Source organism: Rhipicephalus microplus, chromosome 2, assembly GCF_043290135.1.
Source record: "Rhipicephalus microplus isolate Deutch F79 chromosome 2, USDA_Rmic, whole genome shotgun sequence".
Taxonomy (NCBI): Eukaryota; Metazoa; Arthropoda; class Arachnida; order Ixodida; family Ixodidae; genus Rhipicephalus; species Rhipicephalus microplus.
The window spans coordinates 26,749,471-26,774,770 of NC_134701.1; the positions used below are offsets into that span (position 1 = coordinate 26,749,471).

The 25,300-nt window shown below is 49.7% G+C and overlaps 2 protein-coding genes across 7 annotated transcripts in view; one reads left to right on the forward strand and one right to left on the reverse strand.

The window, feature by feature from the left end:
- The window catches only part of LOC119169167 (DENN domain-containing protein 2D), a 647,735-nt gene that overhangs the window by 182,817 nt on the left and 439,618 nt on the right, over positions 1-25,300 (reverse strand). For all 5 annotated transcript variants that reach the window (XM_037420269.2, XM_075886337.1, XM_037420270.2 and 2 more), the window contains one exon: positions 24,157-24,281. In XM_037420269.2, coding sequence (XP_037276166.1) covers positions 24,157-24,281 — 125 coding nt within the window. The remainder of the gene's footprint in view (positions 1-24,156; positions 24,282-25,300) is intronic.
- The window catches only part of LOC119169168 (uncharacterized), a 109,683-nt gene continuing 99,470 nt past the window's right edge, over positions 15,088-25,300 (forward strand). For both annotated transcript variants that reach the window (XM_075886339.1, XM_037420272.2), the window contains exon 1: positions 15,088-15,833. The gene's annotated coding sequence lies outside the window, so the exon portion shown is untranslated. The remainder of the gene's footprint in view (positions 15,834-25,300) is intronic.

Below are 25,300 nucleotides of genomic sequence, written 5' to 3' on the forward strand. Positions count from 1 at the left end.
CATCCCCCCCTTCCGTGAATGCTACGTACCTCGTTCTACCTCCTGCTGGTGATCCCGGTGTATTTTCCAGTCAGGATGGCCTTGACGTAGACGAACGGGTAAACCGTTGCGAACAAGTCAGCACAAGCTATAGGTGAGACCCGACTCGTAAACTTGCCAATGTGCTTTTCTACCTCACTGGCCCCCCACGGGTGTCGTTCAAGACCCACAAAGCGGAGATTACAAGCTGGGACTCCCTTAACGAAAAGATCCGTGACTTTTTTGGCAATACCATTGGACGAAAGATCACTGCGCGGATACAACTGGCAGCTCGTGCACAGATGTCGACAAAGTTGTAGGTCGCATACATTCACGACGTCATTTCCCTATGCCCCCATATTGACGAGCACATGAGTGAGTCTGAGAAAGTGGCGCATGTGTTGAAAGGCATAGCAGATAACGCCTTTAATCTTCTTGTATACAACAATGTTGCCACCATCGACGCCATCATTAAAGAGTGCCGGCAATTTGAAGAAGCCAAGAGCCACTGTATTACTCAGCGATTTACCCGGCTGCCCAACACGGCTGCAATCTCATCGTGTGAAGCCACCCACCAGTTCACCACCTATGACAAGGTCACCCGCATTGTTCGTCGGGAAATCGAAGCCACCTGTCAGGCTCCTCTTCAGCCACCCATTTTCTCAATGCTCGCCTCTGACAAACAACAGCCATTATTGGCATTCATACAAGCTGTGGTGATACAGGAGTTCGCGAACCTTGGCCTATCAGCCTCTATCAGCACGGCCCTTGACTCGCCCTGAAGTCCTGCCTTACTCTCCAAGACACGCTCGCCGTTTATCTCCTGCAATGCCCTTCCTCAACTGTTCGGAATGGCAAACACCCATTGACCGGCCTATTTGTTTTTTCTGCCACCAGCCTGGGCACATTTCTCGCTACTGCCGCCGTCGTTTGCCAAACCAACTACGCCAGACCTTCTCTACCCCTGCGCACGTGCACCCTACGACTCCTCGACGTTCAGCCGCCACATCCTCCAATTTCTATTCATCATCATCTTACGAGTCTCCCACTGACGCCCCTTTGCCTGGTCACCGCTACACTGACTCCCTTCGTCTGGTCGCCGCTACGCCGCCAATCCCACTCTCCGCCACCTCGGTGCTTTTCTTCGCCGAGCTTCTCTGAACGATCGCAGCAGGAAAACTAGATAGTACAGCTTTTGAAGGTGAAGCTGCAATACCAATGACGGCCGAAAATCTTCTACCAACGCTCCGCAAGCTTCCCACACTACAGCCTGCTTGAAGTACAAGTCGACCATGTTCCTATGACCGCAGTCTCTTGGTCACCCAGCTTGGACTATGCTATTTTTGGAAACATGATTAGATCACACCTTTTGCCTCACCAGGCCGACGCTTTCTACCAGGTTTTGACCTCATACAATGACATTTTCGACATCTGTAGTCATCCCTTAGGCCAGACTACGATTGTCACTCACCGAATCAACACTGATGACACTGCGCCCATTCGCCGTCAGCCGTACCACACGTCAGCGTCTGAGCGAGAAGTGATTCGAAAAGAAGTGGTAAAAATGCTTATGAAAAACATAATTGAACTATCATCGAGCCCTTCGGCATGTCCCAGGGTATTAGTGAAGAAGAAAGACGGCTTATGGCATTTCTGCATTGATTATGGTCGCCTCAACAAAATTACCAAAACAGATGTGTATCCTCTACCACGAATTGACGATGCCCTCGATGGCGCCACCTTCTTTTCATCTCTCGACCTCCGATCTGGCTACTGGCAAGTTGCTGTAGATTACATGGATCAAGAGACGACCGCCTTCGTTACCCATGGCGGTCTTAACCAATTCAAGGTCATGCCCTTTGGTCTCTGCAACGTTCCAGCAACCTTCGAGAGATTGATGGACACATTCCTACAAGGATTTAAATGGTCAGCAGGTTTGTGTTACCTGGACGACGTGATCATTTTCTCGCTTGCCTTCGCAACCTTCCTTGAGCGCCTTTTGACCATTCTATCTATATTCCGATGGGCAGGCCTGCAGCTCAATTCCTCCAAGTGTCACTTCAGTTTGCATTAGATTACCGTGTTGGGTCACCTTTGTTGATGCTGCCGGTGTACGACCAAACCCGACAAAAGTTCGCGCTGTAACGAACTTCCCAGTCCCATGCTCAGTCCATGATGTCCACAGTTTCGTAGGCCTCAGCTCCTACTTTCGTCGGGTCATGAAAAACTTTGCAGCACTCTCACAGCCACTCACGGACCTTCTCAAACAAGACATCCCATTCTGTTGGGACCCTCTTCAAGCTGACACCTTCTGTCAGCTAATCACCGCTCTAACGACACCTCCTATTCTTAAATATTTCGACCCCGATGCTCCCACAGAAGTGCGCACAGACGCGAGTGGTCACAGCCTTGGTGGAGTTTTGGTGCAAATTCAACGGGGCAACGACCGTGTGATTGCATATGCAAGCCATCTCCTTTCAAAGTCTGAACGCAATTACTCTATAACAGAATGGGAATGTCTCGCTCTTGTCTGGGCGGTTTCAAAATTCCATACTTACTTGTATGGCCGCCCTTTCCGTGTCATCACAGATCATCCTGCGCTGTGTTGGCTTTCTTCTCTGAAGGACCCCATTGAACGACTTGGCCTTTAGGTGTTAAGCCCACAGAAATATGCCTACTCAGTGGCTTACAAGTCTGGAATTCTCCATTTGAACAATAATTGCTTATCCCGCTACCCTGTTGATCAGCCCGCTGAATCAGACATTGAGCCTTGTCTTAGCGTCATGTCAATGTCTCAGTTTCTTCATATTGGGGATGAACAACGTCGTGATGCTTCCCTGCGACAACTTATTGACCGTCTCGAATCCGCTCCAAACGACGCATCGCTTCACATGTACGTCCTCCTGAATGGCATACTGCACCGTCGTAGCCTCCAACCAGATGGCCCTGAGCTCCTTCTTGCCGTGCCGAAACATTTGCGCTCAACCGTGCTGCAGGAGCTCCACTATAAACGAACTGCTGGCCATCTGAGCGTATCTCGGACATACGACCGTGTTTGTCGCCGCTTCTTTTGGCACAGTCTCGCCAGGTCTGTTTGCTGTTATGTGTCCTCCTGCGATAAATTCCAATGCCAACGTAGGAAGCGACCTACTGCAACCCCGACTCGACTTTTTCAACCGATCTCCATCCCAACCGAACCTTTCTTCCGTGTTAGTATAGATCTTCTCGGTCTTTCTCTTGAATCGAAATTGGGCAACAAGTGGGTCGCCGTTGCCATAAACCACACGACTAAGTATGCCATCATTCGAGTGATCCCCACCAGCACCGCTACTAAGGTTGGGGACTTTTTGCTCAACTATGTCATCGTACATCATGGCGCTCCTCGCCAATTACTTACGGGTCACAACGGCGTATTTTTGTGCCGAGTAATTAACGATCTTCTGCGCTCTTCCACAACGCAGCACGAGTTAACCACTGCCTACCATCTCCAAATAAATGACCTTACCGAACGCCTAAATCGCACCCTCACAGGCATTCTCGCAATGTATGTGTCCTCCGACGACCATGACTGGGACCTGGCTCTAACTTACGTGACCTTCGCATACAAGTCTTCTCGCCAAGACACCACTGGTTATTCATCTTTTTGTTTGCTCAATGGCCGTGATCAGCCGTTACCACTTGACACCCTACTTCTGAGCACTACAACGCCGTCAACTGAATATGCACGCGACGCTATTGCTCATGCCAACCACGCACATCTGATTGCCTGCTCTAGACTTTCGGCTTCGCGAGCCACCCAGAAAGCCATCTACAACAGCCCGCATGTCGATGTTCACTTTTCACTCGGTTCTCTCGTTCTCCTGTGGTGCCCAGTTGGTCGAGTTGGCTTATCAAAGAAGTTGTCTCGCTACATGGGTCCTTACCGTATCATCCGCCAGGTAACCGACGTCACCTTTAGGATCGTTCCTGCATCTGAGACCACAACCCTGCCTGCAACTACACCCAGTGACATTGTGCACATCAGCAGGCTAAAACCCTACCGCCTGCCTTCTGAAGACCATAATTAATGGGCACTGAGACGGCGCTTTCACCACCGGGCGATAATGCTACGTAGCTGATGTATCAGCGATCAGAAGACGACAACGAAGAAGTGGCATGGTCTGTCGGTAGTGCATACTGTCCTACAACTTAGTAGATGCTTTACGCATCATTGTCAATACATATTCTAAATAGACATGCCTCACGTACTTTTTACGTAACAGTATCAAAGGCTACTTCACAACAATTCGCAGTAAACGGCAAGCGTCGCTACAGGAGGTTACCTTATTTTTGGGCGTATAACCCGCCCCTGCATAAAATCTGCACCCTCACTTTCAGCTCTCTAAAAAAGAAAAAAAACCCTCGCGTGTTGCCCGCACATTTGATATACAGGAAAGGCTGTACAAAAGCTACCGCTCAAGCAACATAGCACATATGTAGAAAGAAAAAGCTTTATTTAGCAAGCAGAATACGCTGTCTGCAAGGCCAGTCACAATTCACTCACTGTCGCTGCTCTCGCTAGAGCTATCACTTGAGCCGCAGTCCTCACTATTATGCACAAGGTCATCTTCGGTTCCATCCATGTTGTTTTTAATGAAGCATTTTTTGAAACTTTTTCGCACCATCTCACCTGGAATGGCCTTCTATGCCTCGACAATCAACTTGCAGAATAGGGCAATATCAGGCCTTCGGACTTGTCCTGTCGGCGTCAAGTCGTAGCAGCCTTTGGCCATCCACTCGGCGTAATAGCGCTTGACATGCGCTTTGAAGGGCTTGTTAAGCGACACATCCAGAGGCTGCAACATTGACGTCATTGCACCGGGTATAACAACTAAGTCGGTGCCGCTGCGTGAAAGGCGGTCCTTTACTTCCTCAGTTGTGTGGCCGCGGAACGAGTCAAGAACGAGCATGGACCTTTTTGCGAGCATCGCACCGGGCCTCTTCTCCCATACCGTCTTGATCCAGTCTACGAACAAGTCACTGTTCATCCACGCGTTCTTGTGTGCGCGCACCACCACACCGGCAGGCAAACGAACCTTTGGCAGAGTTTTCCTTTTCAAGATGACGTACGGTCGCAATTGCGTGCCGTCGGCGAGGGCACAAAGCAAGACTGTGATGCGCAGTTTCGTGTTCCCGCCCGTCAGCACACTCACCGAACTGCTGCCCGTCTTCTCAATCGTTGTGTTCAACGGCATTTCAAAATAAACAGGAGTTTCATCCGCATTGCTGATTTGCGAGAAAATGTAATCGTGCTGCTTTCGCAGGCCAATTACATATCTCTGGTACTAGAGCAGCTTCTCCTCATAAGAAGCCGGCAAGCGTTGACATATTGTAGTCCGCCGTCTGATTGAGAGTCCTTGCCGCTTCATGAAGCGGTGCAGCCATCCGCGGCTCGCACGGAACTCGTGGGATAAGCCTAGCTCCCTCAAAACCCGCTGTGCTTCCACTTGGGCCATCTCAGTCGATACGGCGTGACCCCTGCTTCTCACATCTTCGATGAACTTAAATAGCTCCGCCTCCAGCTCAGGGTAGGCAGCGGTCTTGGGGCTACGAAATGACCTACTGTCACGGAGCGTGGCTTGTAGGCTCTCTTTCTTCTTTCTCCACAGCCGCACGCAGGACTCGTCCACATCGTGCAGTCTTCCCGCTTCGCGATTTCCGAATTCTTCGGCGACGGTGATGATCTTAAGCTTTCGCTGTGCCGTGAAGGCCTACCGCCGTACGCTACTCATGGTGACAAAATAGATCGACTTAGGCTTGGCGAACGGGTCGAGATGTGGAGAACTAGCGCCATCAGCGAGGTAAAGAGCGCTCATACTCGGCGACAACTTGACAGCACTACCCCTTCTAGTACACTGTAACAGCACCCTGGAAACAACAGAACCGAAATGCATGCATGCTACCGCGTCAAAAAGTAGTACATTAATTTACTGATATCTCGATAGGCACTATAATACCTAATTTCATAATGGAATAATTGGAAGCGCAAACCAACGGGACACAATAGAAGAGACAAACAAGCGCAGACTGAAACTCAGTTTATTCAGAGAAGAAATTATATACCAGAAAGAAGAGAAAGGGAAACAACTGGGGAGAAGGTTCCACGTTGATCAGGTGTCGTCCAGAAATGATATTTCACAATCTAACAGTGATATAGACTGTGAACTAACACAACTATCAATATTCTTTTTAATAAAAAAGGCTTCCGCAATCTCTCTAGTTTTCATGTCATGATGGCTGTATAAGACAGATGTGTGCGAAAAATCAGGTACGCAGCCACACTTTTTGCAATGGGCGGACAAATATAAACCCAGGGCTGATTTCAGCGCATTGTAGTGTTCTCGCAGGCGAATATTCAAGCAACGCCCAGTCTACCCAATGTATAACCTGCCGCAAGACAGTGGTATACAATAAACCACCCATTGCAAAAAGTGTGGCTGCGTACCTGATTTTTCGCCCACATCTGTCTTATACAGCCATCATGACATGAAAACTAGAGAGATTGCAAAAGCCTTTTTTATTAAAAAGAATATTGGTAGTTGTGTTAGTTCACAGTCTATATCACTGTTAGATTGTGAAATATCGTTTCTGGACGACACCTGATCAAGATGGAACCTTCTCCCCAGTTGTTTTCCTTTCTCTTCTTTCTGGTATCTAATTTCTTTGAATGAACTGAGTTTCAGTCTGCGCTTGTTTGTCTCTTCTATTGTGTCCCGTTGGTTTGTGCTTCCAATTATTCCATTATGAATTTGTACCAACTAGCCCGCCTGTCAACTCTACTGCAATATCTCATTTGCCTTGCTGAAATAAATACTGCTTTATTTATTATGGAACTTACTTTATTTATTATGGAACTTTCTTAGACAGCACCACTTTTTGGCAAGCCCTTTCCAAAAGTAAACATGGCGTTCGTGACGTAGGGACATGTGGAGGGTCACTGAGCGGCCGCGAACATCCAAAAAATATACTTGTGGTGTGAACGTGAAATTTTACACTGAACAATCGAATTGTCTCTCTCCAAATGTTTTTCTAAACACTTTCCCAAACACTTTCTAAACACTTTCCCAGCTCTCTCCCAAAGTTGAGGAAGGCGGGCCTGCACCCTGTTGAGCGGTTGACCGTAGACCGCAAGAAGAAGCCGATCTCGTTGAGACAGGCATCCCAATCCCTGTGTTGCTGCGCAAAGGCTGTCAGCAAGGGCGTGAGGTTCCAGTTGTTCTGCTCTGTCGGGTTTGCCTGTGGGTGATACGTGATTGTTTTGTGGTGCTTAATGCTGAAGGCAGCACATGCATCCACAAACACCTTGGCCGCGAAATAGGACGCATTGTCCGTGATCAACTCTGCCGGAAAGCCAAAGCGGGTGAAGACCTCGGTCAACTTGTCCCAGATTGCGCGTGCTGTTAACTTCTGAAGGGGAAACAGTTCGACCCACTTCGTGAAGAGATTTGTGACAGCCAGGAGAAAAACATGGCCTCTCCGGCTTCTTGGGAAAGGTCCCATAATGTCACAGGCCGGGACCTGCCAAGGCTGTTGGCTGTCGATCGGCTGCATGAGCCCGGGAGGCTTGCCCCCGCGAGGCTTCACGCATTGGCACACGCGGCATGAGCGGCCGTAGTGAAGGGCGTACCGCTTCATGCCAGGCCAGGTAGCGCAGCGGCACAACTTTTAAAAAGTCTTAAGGCCACTCGCGTGTCCGGCCAACCGCGAGTCGTGGAAATAACCGAAGGTGGCTTTCCTTAGACTGCGGGGTATCACCACCTTGAAAGACTCCTGGGGAGCTTCTTCAGATGGGATGTAGCGCAGGGAAACGCCGTCGGCATCAAGCAGGTACGAGTCCAACAGGCCCGCCGCAATACCAGCCTGCGTACGGCACTTGGCGCCGACAGCAATACCAGCTGGCTGTTCGCGCCCAGCGGCTTGACCACCACACTCCGCTTGGGAGCTCAGTTCTTTGAGCTCGTCCACGATGTGATGACAAAACGGATCGTCCTGCTGTGCCTTGAGCAGCTCCTCTATGCTAAAAACGATACCGGCGGTGACAGGGTCTACCAGGTATGCGTCCTCACCCGAGGCTGTCGACTCAATAGTCGATTCGTCATCAGGGTTCGCGCCTTTCAACCCTTTGGAGCCAAGGGGCCCAGAGTCTACTTGATACAAGTGGTCTCGGGAGTGGCGGACACAAGTGCCGGACGCCAAAACAGGAGCACGCGACAAGGCGTCAGCCACAACGTTCGACCTCCCTTCCCGGTAGCACACAACAAAGTTAAACCGCTGCAAGGTCAATGGCCAGCGCACGACACGGCCCGAGGGCTCGTGCAAGCACTTGAGCCAGGTGAGTGGCATGTGGTTCGTTTCCACCATAAATGGCATGCCGTAAGGCATAGAATAAGCATCCTTCCTCATGACCTTGTTCAGCCGGCAGTAGTCCACACAGAGCCAGTGGGAGCAGTCTCTTTTGGGAACCATTACCACCGGTGAACCACCAAGGACTGTTAGAGCGTTGGACAACTCCGGTATCAGTCAACTCATCCAATGCCTGGTCAATCGTTTTCCTCTTTGCCACACTAGCGAGGCGAGGATTGCATTTCCACGGTTGTGCGTCGCCTGTGTCAATCCAGCTGTGCCTCACCAAAGAGGTGCAACCCTGGCGTTCCGTGAACGTGTCGCTGAAACCTGTCAACAGCGATGACAGGCGTGCTTTCTTGTGTTTCGACAAGCTGTCCAGCAAAGGTGGCAGCGAGCCATCCGATTTGCTGCTTAGTGGGGGGGGGGTGTCACCGGCATTACTGGCAGCCAAGACCCCGAGAGGTGCAGCGAAAGGCCGTAGAGTGCCGGAAGGGCCGTCCTTGTAGCCTCCGCTTGCGACGACAATCACAATACCTGTGCGTGCGAGAAAGTCGCGACCGAGAATCACAGGCACAGAAAGACCAGGGAGATGCACAAAGCACTGTCGGCGTGCGCGATTCTCCCAACGCACAACCAACCGCGCAGCGCCGCACGAGGTGGCGGTACCGCTGGCGAGGTGGAAGGCAGTGTCACAAGCTCGAATGTGGACAGAGCGGTCGCGCAAATGAGCCCTAACCTCTTCGTCGAGCAGCGAGATCGAAGCCCTGCTATCCAGAAACGCCGCAAACTCTCGACCAGCGATCGTAAGGGCGATGAACAGTGCCGGCTTGGCTGAAATGTCATGTCCAGCGCGACACCCATTGTGTTACACTCCCGTGCTCTTTTACTGCTGCAGCCGCCAGCAAGGGGGAGCTCACCGACAGCTCACCTTGTTTCCCGACGGGCGAGGGGGCCCTTGTGTCGGTTGGGGCGCGTTGCATTCATGCGCAGTATGACCACGCTCACGGCAACGAAAGCAGACAACGCCTTTTCCTTCAACAGGGGCGGGGGGATTTCGGCCAACTTTTAGAGCTACGAGGTGTTCGTTCGCTAGCCGCAGTGGCGGCTCCGCGATTGGATATCCCCTCGTGCACTGCAGCATGGGGTTTCCGTTTTTGTTCACGCTGCCGGGCAACAGTGGCCACCCGGGCGTACGACTACGGGTCCAGAGTGCGCTCCGACACGTCGAGCGAGTCTCGGTCTCTCGCGGCAGAGGCCGCCTCATGGTACGGGGAACCCCAGTGTGGCGAGTCACGACCAGCCCACGCACAATGAGGCTCGAGAGATGTGGACGGCGGTGGCGGTGGGCGATAGGCTCGCGCTGCCATAATGTTGCCCTGAATACACTTCGCATCGTATGCAAGCTCGTTTAGGTCACGATAACTGGCGCTACGAAGGTAAGCAGCGAAGAATCGATGAGCCTGATGTAAGGCTCACTTCCCCTTCTCGGCGTCTGATGCCGTAGGATCGGCAAGGAGGTAGAGCTCCTGCAAAGCTCGAACGTACTCGAGAAGAAATTTGTCGGGATGCTGTGTGCAAAGCTCTAGCTCGCGACGCATAATGGCACTCGTATTCAGGAGGAAGGACTTCGCTACGGAACAGCGCCCTAAACTCCTCCACCGAGAGAGCTTGGTGGCCGACAAACCGGTACCACCTCACCGCTTGGGCTGTCAGCGACACGGGCAAAACAGAGCCTAGAGGACCGCTGTCTCTAAGCCGCATAGCCTGCTGATAGCGGTGCAGCGCCTCGAGGTACTCTGTGGCACTGATGCGGTCCGAATAACCGCTGTACTCAGGCAGAGATACCTTTAAGCTACTCGATATGCTTGGCTGGGGAGATTCGGGGTCTCCTTTTTAAAGCACAAAGCTACGAGCACACCACTTCCAACAGAACGTTAGGAGATGTGCCGCAGTTGCGTGCAGATATGAATGCTCCGAGGCGGGCGCGGCTCTAACAGGTGCGCTTGCCTGTTCCCCAACATGCGCGTCTGATCGAAAAGGGCCAGTACACGGCATGGAGGAGGGTAGGGCTTGCGCACAGACTGGTTCTTGAGGCCTCACGCGACTGGCGAACGGGTTGACAGCAGAGCACGGTCACCAACATCCGCCGAAAACGTCGCCTACGCAAATCTCAGGCCAGCGAGCGTCCGTGAACGCGGCGACGTCGGTTAAGCGAGCAGGCTCGCAAACGACATCGTCAACTGTTTGCACTCGCGACCACGGCCGGTCAGTAAGCGCATTCTCGCCAACACCTCAGTGCCTCCGGTAGGAAGGACTGGGTGCGGCGATTTTAGCTGTCAACCATGCTGCTGACGGGAAAAGGCCAGCGAGCGGAGACTACGCCAGGGACGAGCCCATAAGCCCGCGAGTCTCGAACAGCTTATACAGCTTGTTACCGGCTTCTTCGTTCAAGCGGCTCGCATCACTGTAGGGGGCCCCGAAAAAGGGATCTTTCCAGGTGAACGAAAGCAGAGGGTCGCCGAGAGGGCCGTACCCTGTGCTGTTGCAGCTGTCCGCATAGAACGAGATGAAGTCCGTCGTCACAGGATCGAACAGAAGCGAGCGCCTCGAAGGGGTCTGCTCTGAAGCCATGCCGAAACCAAGTTGGGCGCCAGTTATGTGGAGATAGGTTTGCACTTGGCTTACCTACTAAGCGCAACCGCGCAGGGATGCGACGTCCTTCACTGCCGCTGCGTGCGACGACTCTGCGCCCGGGTTCGTCGTCTTCTCCGACACAGCGCAGAAACCACGCACGAGGCAGGATAACAACAACTGGTTTATTAACCCAAAATGCAGCACAGTGCGACACTTACGGGCTTGCAGGCCGTATAGGGAACTCCGCAAGACCGAGCAAGTACGCTTGCCTACGGCACGACGACTCCCGCACAAGGGCCGAAGTCGAACGCCTGAACGAGAAGCCGCACGCTGAGCAGCAGGTCAACACCTCGTGAAGGCCTGAGAGCATCTGCCGCGACGAGTGAATCATCGGGCACAACATAGCTCATAAGAGAGGAGGATGTCCTGCGCGCCCAAAGGGAAATGGTGCTGCGTTGTGACGTAAGCCCGCGCAGCGCGCCAGCGTAGCATGCCCGGACATGCCAATGCGGGACGGAGCCGAAGCACAAAACACCTACCAGGTCGAAGCCTAACTCGCCCAGACCAAAAGGCACCCTGGCAGCCATCTTGGCGAATGCCAGTGATTGAGCGTGCCCGAGCTAGGTGGTTGACGCGCGCGCGGTAGCTGGGGAACGAGGTGCCAAGTTGGGGGGCACTCTCGGTCTCCACACTCCATATGCTGAGTGGTGCGTCCTACTTCTCTAAATTGGACTTAGCATCAGTGTACTACCAACTGCTCCTGAAGGAATCTACTAGAGACCTAACCACATTTATTATGCATGAAGGATTGCTTCATTTTAAATGAGTATGTTCTGGTCTAGCCTCCGTGCCTACGGTATTTCGAAGATTGATGTCTACCGTTTTGAACTCCTGTAACAATGTCGCTTGTTACTTATATGACATATTCTTCGTGTGAGAAAGCTGGCAGTCTGAGCATGATGAGAATTTAAAGCAGGTCTTGATTTGCATTGAGCAGAGTGGCATGAAGTTGAATCACAAATGCCTTTTTGCGGTGAAGGAATTGGCATTCTTGGGGCATAAAATTTCTGCAGAGGGTGTACTGCCCATGAAAAGCAAAGCTCACGCAATCTTCAATGCTTCTCCTTCTACATGTCTGGAAACCCTTCACTCCTTCTTCCTTGGCCTTACAGGGTATTAAGCCGAATTCCTTCACCACTACGCGGATATTGTTGAGCCCCTCCAACATGCTCAGACAGGCACAATACTCCTGATCAGAAAACGCGCAACGCAGCTCTGAACAATTCAAGGGGCTCACCAATAACGCTCACATAGTAGCTGCTTCCCAGACAACACTCGATGCCCTGAGGTCGTCCTCATATGGTGCAATCGTCCTCGCACAGTTCTCATTGACCTTTGTACTTATTCAGGACGACACAAGCTGGTTTGACCCGGAAACGTCTTTTCGAGTGCTTTCTGAGGGACAATAACTTATCATGAAAAAAGTAGTTTTAAGGACATTTCGAAGAGGACAAACGCAATGCACTAGCACCGGTTCAAACGTCTTTTGAGTGCTTTCTGAAGACAACAATTTGTCTGGAAAAAGTCCCGTCAAGGACCTTTAGTGGATGACAAAAGCATTGCACTGAGCGCTTACGTATAATTCGTCAAGACCTTTGCGCTCTAAGTATTAGATGCATTTCATATAGAAAAGTTTCTCTACACATTTGTTTCATTCAGTTATAAAGTTATTGTATATTATCGCCTCGTTGGTTTCTTTTTTGGCAGACAATCTTCAAACTACATGTTCCTCTTAATGAGATGCGTAATTAATTGGCTTAGGTATCAAACCTGATGTTGTGAAATTTCCTCTTGAAACAGTGTGTTCCTAAATGTCACAGCCCGAAAGTAGTCATTATACGCCCCTGTCACGCGTAATACAAACTAGCAGCTAGCAACCATTGACTATGCGGCACTATTCTGAATAGTCAAGTAGCCAAGCTATTCCAAGCCAACTGACTGTCAAAATGGAGTCTGTCAGAGAAGGTGCAGTGCACTAGTGAAGGTTCGTGTCCTTTGTGTGCATGGTTAAAAGTGAGATATGTGGGAAAGTGTAAGTCGTAGGTGACGACGGGAGATAAATTGCCGTGTTGATGGCTGGACTGGGCTGCCCAACGTTCAGACCGATCATGGATATATTGTCACCAGCAGATTGCGGCGAGGTGTGGTTCGAAGCAGCCTGGAATGCCAGCCAATCACGATCAATTGTGCTTCGAAGCAGCCTGGTCCCAACGTGAAAGGATCGACTTCTGCATCTGACACATGGCCCGACCTCGGGCAAGTCAAATCAACGCCCGTGTTGAGTGTACTGATAGGCTGTCAGAGCGGAGCCTCTAACACTAGTGAGTGCACTGGGCGCAATACACGTGGTGATGAGAAAACTGTGTCAAATTTTCGAGGAAGATTACAAACGTAGTTGATTGAGCTGTGTTGACTGCCTTGATACTGCTTTTCTTTTTTCAGACTGTGCGCGGACTCGAATGCCGGACAAACCTGTCAGTTGCGATTAATTACTGTTAAATAAATTAATTTCAGTCAACAAGCTTTGTTTGTTTTACTCTAATAGTGCAGCACTGTCACCTCTCTGTTGATTGATACAGTATATTTACTCGAGACCTCACAGGTGTTTTTTTATGTATGGAAATATCACGAAAAGAAGTAAATCTTAAGTAGTATCACTGCCCACAGTACCGAACCGGCCATGCTATCGTAGTTCTGAAAAAACACTGAAAAAGTCCTGAAGTGTTGTTGTGAGGATGTGCTGAGGTTGTTATGTGTATGAGACGGGATTAGTGCCATTCTAGTATCATGAAAGGACATTCTGATGGCGTCATATTATCTTCACGGAGGCATACTGAGGATGTCCTGAGGTTGTGTTTGTGTTGTCTGGGTTAGTGTGATTGATACCCTGATGGGACTCGTGGGTCTTGTGTGCACTCCTGTTATTGATTGATTGCTTTATTTGATTGCTTTATTTGATTCGTCACAGTACAGTGTAACAGGAGGCGGAGGAAAAATCCGTAATGACAGCTTAAGAGATCTTTCAACCCCTTTGTAAAAAATGTTTGGTCCTTCATTGTCAATGGTTGTCACGACGGATGCCTCTGATGTCAGCCTAGATGCAGTTTTGCAGCAACATGCCAGTTCTCAGTTACACACCATAGTATTTGCATCCAGAACATCAACTCTTACAAAACAGAAGTACTCTGTGGGCAAAAAAGAAGCATTAGCATACTTATTTGCATGTGAGCGGTAGCACACCTAGCAGTGGGCTAGGTGTTTTATGCTCAGGACAGATGACCAGGCGGTCGTTGCCCTGCTAGGAGCAGGTAATTCAGGCAGACGCCCTCTCCGTAATTTCAATGGTAGACTACGCTAATGTATTACAACTTCAACATTCAGTACTGCAAAGCGTCCGAAAACCATGTAGCTGATGCATTGTGAAGGCTCCAATAGCAAAACAATAATTCCACTATCCTAGATGAAAATATTGTCTCCCTTGTAACCAATGTAGTCGTTAAGCAGACAGTTCAGGCAGCTACTGCTTCCAATGAAACATTAAAATGGGTCATAGTATAAAACTCAAAGATGGCCCCTAAAAAAAAAAGCTTGACACAGCACTAATGTCCTACTTCCATGTATAAGAAGAGCTTTCATGCACTGATGGACTCCTGATGTGGGGCGAACGTGTAGTTATTCCAAACGTAATACAATGGAATCTCATTATTTCGAACACGCTAAATTCGAACTTCCGATCAATTCAAACTCCTGATGAGGTTCGTCAAAGCTATGTGTATTCCAATGGGTGAAAACGTCCGGTGATTGGAACGCCCAAGCACTTGCGAGGGTTAATTCTAACATACTGCGCTCCCAAAATGCTCTCAGCAGAGAGCCTAATCCCCCGGCGGCACCTGCGAAAGCTCAACGCTGTGCGCAAAGGAAATGAAAAGGAAAGAAAAGGCTGTGGTGGAAGGTTTGCTTTTTCTCAAATGCCGATCTGCGATGCGCCCATGTCACGCTTCTCCCTTTTTCGTCTCTGCCATGTGAAGACTCTTCTACCACCGCGCGTAAAGAGAGAGAGAGAGAGAGAGGAAAAAAAGAAAGCTGTCGCTGGGTTGAATGAATGTGTGGCGGAAGGGGGAAAAAAGGGCACTTTCATCTGCAGCCCAGACAACACTCAATGTCCTGAGGTCGTCCTCATATGGTACTATCATCCTTGCAGTTCTCATTGACCTTAGTACTTACTAAGAACGACACAAGCTGTTTTGTCCCAGAAACGTCTTTTCGAGTGCTTTCTGAGGACAATTGGTTCGGAAAAGGTCCTGTTAAGGATAATTTGGGGATGACAAAAGCATTGCACTGAGCACTTAGATATAATTCCTCAAGACCTTTGCGCACAAACTAGGTGCATTTCATACGTGAAAACTTTCTCCACACTGTTTCTTACAGCCATAAAGTTATTGTATATTTTTGCCTCGTTTGCTTTTTTTTGGCAGAAAATTTTCAAATTATGCGTCGCGCTTAATGATCGAACCGAGTATTGCAAAATGTCCATTTGAAACAGTGTGTTCTTAAATGCCACAGCCTTAAATTAGTCATTATAAGCCACTGTAGCGCGTAATAACAAACTAGCAGCTGGCAACCATTCACTATGCAGCCCCATTCTGGATAGTCAAGAAGCCAAGCCATTCCAAGCCAACTGACTGTCAAAATGGCAGCGGCGGCTCTGTCAGAGAAAGTGCAGTGGACTAGAGAAGGTTCGTGTCCTTTGTTCTTTGTGTTTATGATTAAAAGAGAGATATGTGTGAAAGTGTAAGTTCTAGGTGATGACGGGAGGTAAATTGCCGTGTTGATGGGTGCACTGGGCTGCTCAACGTTCAGACTGATCATGGATGCATTGTCACCAGCCGACCGCGGCTAGGTGTGGTTCAAAGCAGCCTGGAACAACAGCCAATCGCGATCAATAGACCTCTCCCTGTTTGTAAACAGTGTGACGTCACTGCGGGATCCCCACCCACCATACCCTCTGTCGGAGCAGGTGCTGGTTGGCAAGAAAGTTCTGCCGGCGGCATCTTTCTGCATAGACAGCTGGGTGTCTGCATTCCTTCGACATAAATTTCTACATTGCTATGTTCTAAAGTCACAGCTTTTGAAAAATGGGGGCCGTGGAAGGGTGACTGCTCATGCTTTGTAAGTTTGCTCGTCGTATATGGATGGATGGAGAAACTTTAATGAGAGTACTGAGAAACTCGACTAGCACGCAGTGGGCTTCATCATCGTAGATGGCAGCCATAAAAAAAATGTGGTGTTTTTCGAAATCGAACATTTTGAATGTATATATGGTAATTGGAACTTTGAGAGATATTTGCATGGCATGGATGTAAACTTATTTAATTTTCATCGTGGCATGTGCAATGCAGTTTTAAATGAGGCACAGCTTTGGCGGCAGCATGATTTTGAGCTGCCGTGCACGAAGTCATGGATAAGATTCTCAGTCATTGCGCAAAAGTCTTATCAGATATGAATGAAAAAAAAAAGAAGCACTTCTTGCCGTAAGTTAGGCTGAGGTTAACATATCCTCGTGAAATTCTGCCGCTACATTTTTCAATAACCCAGTGAAAATTCACATGATGTAAAACCCAACCACTTAATTATTATCTGGCACAGTTACCTTGCCGCATTTGATACCTATAACATGTTTTCGTACTTATACTGCTCCTTTAGACTTGATACACAAACTTCTAATGTGCACTGTTACTCCATAAGGATCGAGCCGTATAAGTACAAAGTAGATAAGAAACGAAAATTTCCGCTTTTTCCATTAATACGTATCAGGTATCCGATCATACGAGTTATAGCTGTAGTGAAGCGTATATGCAGATTCAGCAACACTATAGTACACAACATATGCTTATAGCTCATGCGTAGTTGTATATGTCACCCGGAGATCATGCACTTCTATTTTTCTGCATGCCATGCAAGCGCTGAGATGTAACCACTCGCAGATTATTGCGTCAACTGCATTCTTACTTTGACTAAAATGTCAGATCGTGAAGTTCCATCGACAAGCGTTTACTGAAACCAGCCCACAACGAATACCAGTGTTTTAGCAAGCAAAACTCATCACGTTATTCACATTGCACACACCACGCACAATATTCTCAGCTTCACCATCCGTAAAGGTGAGCCAATATTGTCGATGCCTGTCAACGCACACTACACGCCACAGTCAACACTGCACATTTTCGAAGACGATGCCGCCGTTGTTCGCACAGGCCGCCATGTGTGTTCCCTTCTCCGAGATAAACAGCCAGGCAGTGTGGCAAATATTTCATCACGCACTTTACGACACACCTAGATGTTCTCTGACAGATACCACAACTAATGTTGCCACTGTGAGATCAAGACTAACCTTTCAAACAGAAAAAAAAAAACTTGTCCAAACCACTGAGCCACTGCACCCCACTCATCCACCGGCGGAAATGTTTTACCAACCACCGCCTTGCACATGCACCGGTGACGTCACGCTGTGACGTCCACCAGTAGAAGTCTATTGGGCTTCGAAGCAGCCTGGTTCCAACGTGAAAGGATCGACTTCTGCATCTGACACATGGCCCGACTTCAGGCAAGTCAAGTCAACGCCCGTGTCGAGTTACTGATAGGCTGTCAGAGCGGAGCCTCTAACACTAGTGAGTGCATTGGGCGCAATACACGTGGTGATGAGGACACTGTGTCAAACTTTCGAGGAAGATTACAAACGTAGTTGATTGAGCTGTGTTGACTGCCTTGATACTGCTTTTCTTGTTTCAGACTGTGCGCGGACTCGAGTGCCTGACAAACCTGTCAGTTGCGATTAATTACTGTTAAATAAATGAATTTCAGTCAACAAGCTTTGTTTGTTTTACTCTAATAGTGCAGCACTGTCACCTCTTTGTTGATTGATACAGTATATTTACTCAAGACCTCACAGGTGTTTTTTTATGTATGGAAATATCACGAAAAGAAGTAAATCCTAAGTAGTATCACTGCCCACAGTACCGAACCGGCCACGCTATCGTTGTTCTGAAAAGATACTGCAAAAGTCCTGAATTGTTATTTTAAGGATGTGCTGAGGTTGTTATGTGTATGGACAAGGGGACGGGATTAGTGTCTTTCTAGTACCATAAGAGGACATTCTGAGGGTGTCATATTGTCCTCACAGATGCATACTGAGGACGTCCTGAGGTTGTGTTTGTGTTGTCTGGGAGCCATTGCCCCTTGCGGGAGCACGGCACTGCACCTCGAGGGTGTCTCTCACTCGTGCCATGTTTACCCTTCTTTCCCGTCCCTGCCACGAAATCCTTCTCCTTTCAACAAAGCGCACGAAGAGAGCAAAAAAAAGCTGCTGTGGAGTGTTGGTTTTCTTTGTGGGCTCACGTCCACAGAGGACACGTAAGCCCCCCCGCCTACTTGAAGGACTAGTCACAGACTAAAGTAGTGAGTCTTCTGGGGCTATACTGCTCTAGAGGCCGCAGAGGAACTGTGCATAGTCATGCCCAGTTCATTGAACAGTGCAAGTTGGAACTTGTGTTATGTGTCGGCAAAGCGCATTTTCTTTTCCTTACCCTGAGGTTGTTTGTTCCTAGGACAATGTCCATAATAATTCAGGCTTCAATTCCTATGTTCAGACCCTACAGGTAGTAGGTGTGGAAAACCACTAGCAGTTATACGGATGCCTTCGATTGTTTTCCTTAGTGTTAAAAAAATACATATATATCTCCCGTCATTATGAAATAGCTATATGGGGATAGGGTTTTAACAGGAACTTGAATGTAAGGTCATTTCTCTGTGGTTTGAACAGTGCTATTAATCTTATCTCACCTAAAGGCTGGCTGGCTACTTCTACTGCAGTTATTGTTCATTAAAATGTGTAAATTGTATTGTCATCAGCTACTAAACATAGTTCAGGACATTCTTCATACTTGTAACGAGCGTGGGGCGCCCTCCTAGCCTATTTTCGTTACCTCCCCAAGTTCAGCAGGCAACCATGGACGTGCTTGGACAATAAACACTGACGAGCTCTGCTCGGCAGTCAGTAGCTGTTACTCCACCATGCATATGGGGTCATTCTTGTTAGAGAGCGGCACTTCGGCCCTCCCTTTTGTCCACAGTATTCGGGGCAGATCGTGACACTGGCAACGAGTTCAGTCAACGAGTTAACCCACGTCACCAAGAGCGGCAAAACAACTGCATCTGATGCCTTGCCGCTGTACGAAAGGCTTGAGCCGTTCGAGGGAGACAGGTCCGCATGGCCCATCTATGAGGTGCAAGTTCACGTGTTGTTCTGCGATGACACGCCCGAGGAGAAACAACAGGACATTTTCCTGGCAAGTTGCGGAGCCCAAGTCTTCAATTTCTTGCTCCACCTCCTAAAACTGGCTAAACCGCATACCAAGACGCTCAGCGAGTTGCTCACTATACTGCGCTCATACTTCAGTTCAGCGTCATCCACGCTAATAGAGCGTTTCCGCTTCAAAAAACGGAGCCGCTGAGAAGGGGAGAGCCTCGAGCGGTTCATCGCTGCGCTACAAAGTTTGGCGAGTACCTGCGCTTTCGGGGACCAGCTGGACTCGTTGCTACGGGACTGTTTCGTCTGCGGCATAAACAACCCCACCATGCAGACATGTGTCCTAGAACTTCCAGACCCCTCACTGGACGACGTCATGAAAGCAGCGCTGGCGATGGACGCTGCAAGAAAAGATGCCGGTGGGATTGTGCGTGCGGCGTCAAAACAGAAGCAGTGGTAGAGTGCGCGTGCAGCGTCATCAGAAGCAGTGGCCAACAAGATGGTGGCAAGGGCGGGTAGATGCAGTCGCTGCGGTGACGCCGACTTTCCCTCACACTGCCAGTTCGTATATTCGCAGTGTGTCTCGTGTGAAAAAACGGCGCACCTTGCATGAGTATGCCGAACGGGGAAGCAGAACAGAGGACCACAGCAGCAACCTGGATCAAGCCCAGGTTCCACACGAGCCTGCCGTGAGGTAGGTGTCGCAGTGGTGTCAAGGAAGTGCAGCAGTAGGCTCGGGTTCTTCCGCAGTCAGGCTCAACGTCGTGATCGAGAACCCACGTATTTTCGACATGTGGCACACAGGCTTTGTCTGGTTGTTTGTGCAATCGTACGTACTAACACCATCGAAGTTTGCGGGCACCTCATTTGCATAGAACTGAACACCGGGGGTCAGTTTGTCGGTCATGGCTGGCAAACTTTTCAAAACGATCTTCCCCGGAGCGGCCATCAAGAGTTCAGGCATCATGCTGCGGAGTTACTCGGCAGAGCTTTCTGAGGTCCAAAGCCAGGCCCAGGTCAGCAATCGTTTTGGCAACAGGGGAGCAACCCTGCCTCTCTATTTGACCATAGGGTCGTCACCGACTCTGCTTCGCAGGAATTGGATTTGCGCACTGGGTGTTCAGCTGCTAGAAGGGCACGTCCAGGAAGCAGCCCTACATGGCGTACAAGACATCCCGAGCTTCCTAAGTGTTTCAATTACTGTTGAAGCCAGGGGTGGGCAAATTCACCGGTATGACTGCTGGCATCCATGTACCTGAGGGAGTCCAGCCTCGGTTTTTCAAGCCTCCCCCGCTGCCGTTCGCTCTTAAGGACGGTGTCACCCAGGAGCTACAACAGTTACAGCGAGAAGGCATCTTGGTACCAGTCAAGACTGCAGAGTGGGATGCTCCCATCGTTCCAGTTTCTAAACCAGACGGCAGTGTCATAATCTGTGGGGATTTCAAGGTTATGATCAACCCCGTCGCTACCATCGAAAAGTACCCCCTGCCTCGTATTGAAGATCTATGGTCGGCTTTGTCTGGTGGCCAGAAATTGACGAAGCTCGACCTTAGAGACGCGTACCATCAGTTGATGCTCCAGGAGGCCTCACGGAAGTACGCCAAGATATCGACAACTATGGGGCTTTTCAAGTATACGCGTTTACCCTTCTGCGTGGCCTCGGCACCAGCCATCTTTCAGAGAGAGATGGACAACCTCTTCAGGGGCATGAGGCATGTGGCAGTGTACTCGAACGATATCCTTGTCACCGGTATTGACGACGGAGACCACATGCAAAATCTGCACAACGTTCTGGCCCGACTTCCAGAGGCTGGTTTCGGGAAAAGTGCATATTCATGGTTCCTAGTGTGGAATACCGGAGACAGGTCATCTCCCAGGCCGGCCTGACTACTCACAAAGTTGAGGCTGTTCTGAAGGCGCTGAAGCCCCGAAACAAGAAAGAGCTGCAAAGCTACCTTGGTCTCATCCGTTTCTACAGGAGGTTCCTACCCAACCTGTCTGCACACCTGCAGCCACTGCACATTCTGCTTCGAGATGGCCAGCGTTGGGCATGGAGAAAGGAGGAGGACGTGGCCTTTGTAGGGTCTCGACGAGGCGAGCATCTCGCCATGCTCTTGGAGTGAACGGACAAAGTGTACACAGTGAGTACAAACCAAACACATACATTTATTTAACTACTTTTGAGCTACAATATTGTCTAGCGAATGATACATCAATCGTGATCAACCCACTAAGACATCCTTACACACAATTTCCACACACTCCAAAACATGACAAACGCGATAACATGACAAACACACAATAACATACCCAAGAAAGCGTCGCCAATGCTTGACTTTTCACGTGGGCCCTCCGGCGCGCAGGCCACGGTTCCACGCGCCGAGGACCCACGCTACAGACAACCGATCGCAGCAACCACCATGCGCAGAAGAAACTCGCTCAAGTCTCGCCCGCCACCAAGGCTCGCTTCCGCCAGGGGTCACTGCATGCACTATCTCATAATGGTGATGACAATAGTGGTGGTCAACTCTCGCGAACACAACGCCACCTTCCGCCCCGTGGTTGTAACCGAAATGAAGCTTTTGGGCGAGACAAGTGCACCACGCGGCGCAAACAGCTTTACAGGAGGTATCAGCATCCTCACACCTTTGAGCACAGTAAACAGCTAATCACCAAAGCAACAGTGCTGGTGCACTTCGATCCAGCCAAACCTGTGGTCCTTACTGTAGATGCATCACCATAAGGTGCAGGAGCCGTCCTAGCGCACACAGACAAGGATGGCCAAGAATGCCGGTGTCGTTTGCATCTCGTTGTCTTCACACAGCCGAGCAGCATTACAGCCAGCTGGACAAGGAAGGCCTCGCCCTCATGTTTGGCGTCGAGCGTTTTCACCAGTACCTGTGCGGCCAAAAGTTTGAGGCAGTCACAGACCATAAACCACTGCTGGGGCCAGACAAGGTGGTCCCTGTGCAGGCATCACCTCGAGTGGTACGATAGTCCTTGAAGCTAGCGGCCTACAGCTACCAGTTGGTGTACCATTCAGGAAAGACCTGGGGCCTGCTGATGGCCTAAGTCGGTTGCCACTGCCAGAGGTGCCTGCTCCTGTTCCAGAGCCAGCTGAAGTGCTCATGCTGGAAACTGCGTACCCAGAGGTAATTTCTAGGTCTGCTGTGTTGCAGGTGACCAGTCGGGACCCGGTCATGTCCCAGGTGGTGAAGGCAGTATTCTGAGGGGAGGAGTTGGTGCAGCACCCCTACAGTCACAAGGCCACTGAGCTGAGCCTGGAGTAAGGCTGCCTACTTTGGGATTCCAGGGTGGTGATACCCTACTTTGGGGTTCCAGGGTACCACCCTGCTTTGAACGGTGCAGCTGAGTGGGTGGTGCAGACTATTAAGGACAAACATAAGAAGAGACAGGTTGGAAATTTCTTTATGCAGGTCGCCAGCATACTCTTCCAATATCGGACTACACCTCATGATGTTACAGGCCATGCGCCCTGTGAGCTTTTGCTGGGACGGATGGTGAAGACACTGTTCGATATTTCACACCCAGACCTTCGGTCCACAGTGCTCCTCAAACAGCTGAAACAGAAGCTGGCTGCTGACAAAGGATGCCGTCCTGGGCCCTTGCCCAAGCCTGGAATGCCAGGATTCGCCAGGAATTTCCATTCTGGTCCACGTTGGTCTGCTGGACAAGTGGTCTAGCCAGCAAGCTCTTCCTCTCTGCTCGTACGAATGCAGGATGGAACCGCATGGCACCGACATGCTGACCATGTGAGGGCTCATTGTGGGACCGGTGTTGCATCCATGGCAGTACCAGTTGCGGCCAGTGAGACAACCATTTCACAAGAAACAGGCGCCTCCAGTTGTGCGCCACTAGTTGGGTCACCACCAAGTTCAGTGCCATCTCTGCCAACTCTGGCAGAGTCTCCGGAGGAATCAAGAGCGGCTCAGGCAGCACTCAGTGCTACCGTACCTAGTCCCTCAACACCTGTACTCAGGTGGAGCAATCGACGGCGAAGGGCAGCAGGCCGCTTTTCGCCTACCTAAACCAACGTCGAACCGACTGAAGTTGCATTTTTTATTTTGTGTACAATAACTGTGGGTGAGGGGTGTAATGAGCATGTGATGCCGTGCGTAGCCTAGTTTCATTACCTCGCAAAGTTCAGCAGGCAACCTTGGATGTACTTGAATAACAAACACTGACGAGCACTGCTCGGCAGTCAGAAGCTATTTTTCCACCATGCATGTGGGGTCGTCCTTGTAAGACAGCGGCACCTCGGCCCTCCCTCTCATGCACGGTCTTCGGGACAGATCGTGACAATATTGTATAAGGACGCTATTTTCCCAGGGGGAAACAACATTCTGTCGTGCAATGCCTGGTTTCGAGTTCATGCACCGGTGTGGTAGAGTTTCCTGTAAATGCTCTAAGGTGGAGCTGAGCCTTCATCAGGACCGTTCTCGGCAACTAACCCTGTGTGCAGATGCCGTTCATGTGACCAGTGTATCACTGAACAATCACCTTATTCCAAATCCTTAAAAAGCCACGATAAACGTGGGAGAGCATTCTCTCATCAGCCACAGCAAAGTTCGTCTCCATGTCGTCACTCGCCGGTCCCTAGACACCTCTGTCAGCCTGCCACGGGCTTCGCCGCACTCCAGCCCTACACATCAATGCCTTTTCCACATAACTACAAAATGACTTTTATATTAAAACACGAGAACCTATATATTGAAGGTGTCGCAAAACCTTACTTGAAAGGTGGATTCCTTGAGATCATCCGACATGATGATGTGCTGGTCACAATGTCCTACCAGCTCAACAAACAGACGAACGAAGGCCTCCGTGATCATCATGTCCCGCACACAGCCCGTTGGATCTGCACATCCATCACGAGTCATCACTCAGAGGCACAATTCACAGTCTCATGCTTTCATTCCCTGCTCAAGTAGCATCTTACTCACTACTACCGAGACACCCCATTAGACACAACTGCAAAATCATACATAATTTTCACTAAGGGCACACACGCAGACAAAACAAAATTATAATGAGATCTGTCCACGAGAAACACAGACGAGGTGGATTCAACATCATATCAAAAGCTGCCCATTGATATCTCGCTGCAAGGACACATGGGCAGTAATATATGCAGTAAGTAAAGATATAGATGTGCGAGAATGGCACATACGCATTGTTGCTGGTTGTGCTCAAGTCACTGCTGGGAAAACTGCACATTTAAGACTTACACAAGCACATTGCATAATGACAGAGCATTGCCAGTGGTATGTCATGAGTAGAGGCCAGATTTTTAGGCACTAAAAAGGGTTTTTTAGGTGCCAAGGACAGGCAGGTAAAACACCGTTCTAAGCCATCAAAATCATAAATATAGGCAATATAAATTTCTACAAAAATTAAAATATTTTAAAACAAAGACGTCGGTGACTTGTATCTACAACAAGAAGCAAAAACACATGTTAATGTTTAAGGTAGCACAAAGGCACCAACGGTCGAACATAGGCATGCATTTTCCATGCGATTTACAGATTACGGACTTTCGTTTTATTGCCCGTCATTGTGAGTCAAGTGCCCACTGTCCAATCACCACGCTCCTGGGTCTCTTTCATTTCATTGTGGCTAAGAAGGGCAGCACAGCAGCAAACAACCAGACCACTGATACCCCAGAAAGGAGGGTGCCAGGTCTAATCGCATAATTTCTCCCCTGTCCATGAACACCTTAGAGGGCCTCTCACTAGGTTCGGGCATTTCAAGCTGACAAGCTTAATAGATGCACTTGGCACTCAGGATCGTGCCTGTTAAGATTTGGAAAGTTACATGTTGCGGAACCATGCTAAAATTCTACTGAATGCCACTTGCCCTTTTCACGGGCGGCGCCCC